The sequence below is a fragment of the Triticum dicoccoides genome, chromosome 4B, assembly GCF_002162155.2.
Source record: "Triticum dicoccoides isolate Atlit2015 ecotype Zavitan chromosome 4B, WEW_v2.0, whole genome shotgun sequence".
Taxonomy (NCBI): Eukaryota; Viridiplantae; Streptophyta; class Magnoliopsida; order Poales; family Poaceae; genus Triticum; species Triticum dicoccoides.
The window spans coordinates 138743398-138747946 of NC_041387.1; the positions used below are offsets into that span (position 1 = coordinate 138743398).

The window sequence follows — 4549 nt, forward strand, 5'->3', positions numbered from 1 at the left end:
GTAGATACCTAAAGACAACACGTCTTGATTCAGCTATTATTGATAATAAGTACGTTAAGTTGAGAAGGAGCTGCTGATACCTAAAGACAACATGTCGCCCTTGGACATCGTAATTCTGTTGCGTAGGGATTTGGATCCTGTTGGTCGAATGTTTGGAGTACATATGAATTCACAACCTAACTTCTTTTCAGAAAAATAAGTCCCAGTACTTCCATGTTCCATCCTAATGATGTCACACGCATAGTAGTAGTCATTTCAGTACTTAATTCTAAGTCAGGTTCGAAGTTTCAGTAGATACCTAAAGATGGCATGTCTTGGTTCAGTCATTACTGATTAAAACTACTACATCACAGTTGAGAAGGAACTGCTGAGACCTATGATTACACAAAGGATAATAGGTGTGTTTGGGGCCATGATGATGATATTGTTTGATTGCAAATAAGTAAAAGGACAGACCCAGTGCATAGAAGCTCCCACACAAGGTGGGGTCTGGGGAGGGATTATAGGAACCTAGTCTTACCCCTGCAAAGTGCAATGCAGAGAGGCTGGTTCGAACCCAGGACCTCTTGGCACAAGTGGGGAGGACTTCACCACTGCGCCAGGCCTGCCCTCTTTTGATTGCAAATAAGTACTGGTCAAATATCTGATACAGGGTTACCACAATACTCCTGTCTTTCCATTGATGGTGCCCAAAAGCTTGCCCATCAGCAGGTAACTACTCCCTTATCTTGATCCCCGATTAAATTTCTGAAATTAAGCTTGCCGTGCTACTTATTTTCCCATACAAGTTATAGGGGTCAGAGAAATTCGGAGTTCCTGTCCTCTGTTGGTACCTCTCTCAAACTCTCACTACATTTGATTCATAACAGGTTATTTCTAATTCCACTATGGATCCATTCCTAACCCTCATCTATTATCTTGCTACTTACCATCAGGTTATCCTACTGTATTTGATTTGCTATATATTTTTTGTTATGCCTTCTATAATTATGTCCATAGATGAATCAAGGTTTGTATTATTTTCCATCCTAAGATACATGTGCTATCGGTTGTTCTTCTAGACTGTTGGTAAATTGTGAAATATGATTTACTATGTCACAACAATGAAACATAGATGTATATGGTACATGAATGGAGGTATGCTCATGAATAATGTATATCTCAGTTGGCTACTCATGTCTCGCTTAATGACAGGATGATTAGGTTTAAGTTGTCATATACTAGTAGCCATCTCATGTCCCTTTTTTCAGTGGTTAAAACTTGGCTACATGAATTTGGACATTTGTGTACAGGTGAACGAATGCTTCATCTGAAGTCACTATAGGCCAACGAAGAGTGCAAGAGTAATGCTCTTACAAGCCGACCTAACTACTGAGAAGAGGAATTCATGTACATTACTGATAAACATTTTTACGTTTGGCAAATCTTATTCCACATTTAAATCTGTAACATCAACATGTCAAATAGAAATGGATTTTTTAAACATTTCAAACCATATTTCTTTTTCATCCAATGTATGTTCTCCAAGGAAGCAAAAAAGTCCCGCAGCAACGCGCGGGGTGTTATCTAGTTACTGAGTAATGAGTGGAGCAGCTATTAGAGTAACCATCAAAATGATGATTAAAGCACCATTCCCTATCCGGTGTCAAAATCTGCATTCTAACCTTAGTTGGTTAGACCTGATAACTATAAACTTGTAATGGCTAATCATGGTAGTAGCAGAAACAAGAGACAGCGTGAATCTTTAAACACTGAAATCATATCTTAAACATTGTCTTGCAAGCAGCAGAACATTCTGAAGTACATAGGCCACTTGCCTTGACTTCAGTAGTTTTCAAAAGGGTCGGCAGGAGAAAAACCAGACCCTATTTTGAAGCTCCAAACGTAACCTCCTTGAGGATCAGAACGTGTAGTGAGCAGCACTATGGAGGTTTCACTAGCCCGTTTCATGGACCCAAGAATATCCAATTTGGATTGAACCTCTTCCATCGAACTGGGGGCAGCGGCAAACACAATCACCGCCTCCTGCAGCACCAATGCGCTCTCAAAGAAGAATTTGAGGAAGGCGAGCTCACCGCGGCCCCCTCGGAAATCGTGGAAAAACAGCAGCTTGATGCGTGACCGGATGCATTCTATGGTGCCAGATTCGTGCCAGGACTTTAGGTTCAGCTTGCCAGTGGATTGGTCATTTTTTCCAGACTGAAAATTCAACCAGTCAAATGCACATGCAGTTCATCAGCTATTGATAGCAAGTAGCAATATGGCACAGTTCAAAATATGATGCTAGTACATGATGGTGCAAATGAATGCCAATGGAACCATCAGGGGCCTCACCTTGATGTGGAGCGTCTCAACATTCGGAAAGCATTTGAGGACACCGGGAGCCATCTTGGCATCATTGCGGACTTCGAAACGCACCTCCAAAGCCAGGATTCCCACACTTGGCACCATAGTGCTCGGGCTCACCCCTGTCCCAGCCTGCAACTGCAATTACAAATTTACAATGCACCCAATTAAGAGAAGAAAGACCACACATTTGCATTGATACCCTAGGAATTTACGTTGAACCTTGAACGAAAGGGGAAATGAGGCACCTTGATGATGGTGTTGCCGACCTCTAGGATGTGCCTCTGGTCCAGCTCCAAGTATCCCAACAAGTGCAGCTTGGGGGCATGCCCAATCTTCACCTTGGTGCAGGTGCCATTAGGGGTACAACCTTCGGACTGGATGAGCCGCTCAAGGCGTGGGGCGTCCACCACGAAGATTTCTTCAAGGAAGCACCCGATGATCTGCACGCACCGGAGGCTCTGGCTGACAAGGCGGAGGCAGAGCCTGAAGAGATTCCCTTCGAGACAGAGCGTCTCCAGCACGGGGCTCCTGTCGAGGACGAAGTCCAAATCCCCGCTCTCCATGATGACGTTGCAGAGCCCGAGCTCACGGAGGTTGCCGAAGCAGGTGGCGCTTGGGAGGCCGGCCGTGTCGGGGAACTTCCAGGGGCCGAGGTAGAGGCGGGTGAGGGTGGCCATGCCTAAGAAAGTGTCGGGGAGAGTGACGTCGAGTGGCCACCGGCGGTTGACGAGGACGAGTTCCTGGATGCCCTTGTCGGCCAGGATCTGGAGCCAGCCCGTGAGCAGAGCAGGGAACTCGTCCATGTAGCAGTCGTTGAGGTGGACGCATCGGAAGGGGCCCGGGTGCGCGGCGAGGACGCTGGAGACGGCGGAGGTGGCGGGGAAGAGGTGGGCGTCGACGAGGACGAGCGGGGCGGAGCGCCAGACCCCGCGCCAGCGGCGGGAGAGCGCGGAGGTGCGGGCGGCGTCCTTTACGGGGAGGCGGGAGACGATGTTGTGCAGGAGCGCGTCGGGGAGGCGGCTGACGCGGTCGACGTCGTCGTGGGGGGGAAGGGCGGAGAGGCAAGCGGCGGCGGAGACGGGCGGGTCGGGGAGGGCGTAGTGGGCAGGCAAGTAGGTGCGGTGGAAGAGCTGATGCATCCAGTCCTCGCTGCCCAGGTACTCGCCCACTAGCTTGACCAAAGGCATGAAAAGGGGACTCGAGGTGTAGTACTCCATGGCCGCCGCCGCCGGAAGCCGCGGTGGGGACGAGGGCTTTGAGCGGCGCCTGGTGTCTGTGTCTGTGGACTGGAGCAGGAACGGCCGAAGGAAAGGGGAAATAAATGCTCCTGAGATTTTTCATTTTTAGGGATGGAACCGGGCCGATGGGAGAATATCAAGATATTACAACACTTACATGCTCCTATGCTACCAATTTTAAAAAAACGATTCAAATTTTTTTGTGAATGCTCACAACACATGTGTCTACGAACCCTAAAAATTCAGATCCAATCCAAATCACACACAGAGAAAAAAAGAGAGACAAATTTAGCACGAATAGTGTGAATAAAGACAAAAGCATGGATAGTGTAAAAAACTTCACTATTCACAACAGAATTGTCTTTTTTTTAATTCATATATTGAGTTTTGATATTAAGTTCTTAGGTTTTATAGACACATATGAAACATTTAAATTTGACTTCTTCGAATTGGTATCGCTGGAGCATCTAAATGTTGGTATCATCTGATATTTTCCCTTGGTCTGATATGCTCGTGGCCCACTAAATTAACCAGTCAATCATTGATTGGAATCCTGCAAAAAGGACAAGTAGTTTTTTTCCAAAAAAAAGACAAGTTGTTAATTGGAATTTATACAAGCAACCACCGGGGACATATGTGGAGAGGAGATCAGATCACTAGGGCTGTGCCGGCTGTCCTCAAGATTATGAAAGGAGAAAAGAGTGTGAAACGCATTAATGAAGCAGTGTTGATTCTAATTCTCAAGGTAATGAACCCTACACTTTTTGGCCAATTTCGACCTATATGTTTGTGCAAAAAAGCATCCAAAGTGATGTTCAACATATTAAAGCTCATCTTGCATGACATCATCTCTGTGGAACATTCAACCTTTGTTCCTAGAAAGCTATCCACGGACAACATTATTTGTGCATATGAGTGCTTATATTTTATGAAACGTTCCAAAGCCAAGTCCAAGGCTTGAC

General features: G+C 46.1%; 1 protein-coding gene across 1 annotated transcript; it reads right to left on the reverse strand.

Annotated features, from left to right (window-relative positions):
* Positions 1-1733: 1733 nt before the first annotated feature.
* LOC119295478 (F-box/FBD/LRR-repeat protein At5g22660-like) lies at positions 1734-3632 on the reverse strand. Its single transcript, XM_037573898.1, has 3 exons — positions 2595-3632; positions 2335-2484; positions 1734-2199 (listed from the first exon to the last, which is right to left on the reverse strand). Exons 1-3 carry the CDS (start codon positions 3564-3566, stop codon positions 1825-1827), a joined length of 1497 nt encoding a protein of 498 aa, XP_037429795.1. The 5' UTR covers positions 3567-3632; the 3' UTR covers positions 1734-1824.
* Between the last annotated feature and the right edge of the window lie 917 nt (positions 3633-4549).

What these genes read in the sequence shown, in the direction of transcription:
- LOC119295478 (XM_037573898.1), bottom strand. Translation starts at nt 3,566, where the DNA reads ATGGAGTACTACACCTCGAGTCCCCTTTTCATGCCTTTGGTCAAGCTA. An exon ending in TCGGCAACACCATCATCAAG is followed by an intron (nt 2,485 to 2,594) that starts GTGCCTCATTTC and finishes TTGTAATTGCAG; the next exon opens with TTGCAGGCTGGGACAGGGGT. An exon ending in TTGAGACGCTCCACATCAAG is followed by an intron (nt 2,200 to 2,334) that starts GTGAGGCCCCTG and finishes TTGAATTTTCAG; the next exon opens with TCTGGAAAAAATGACCAATC.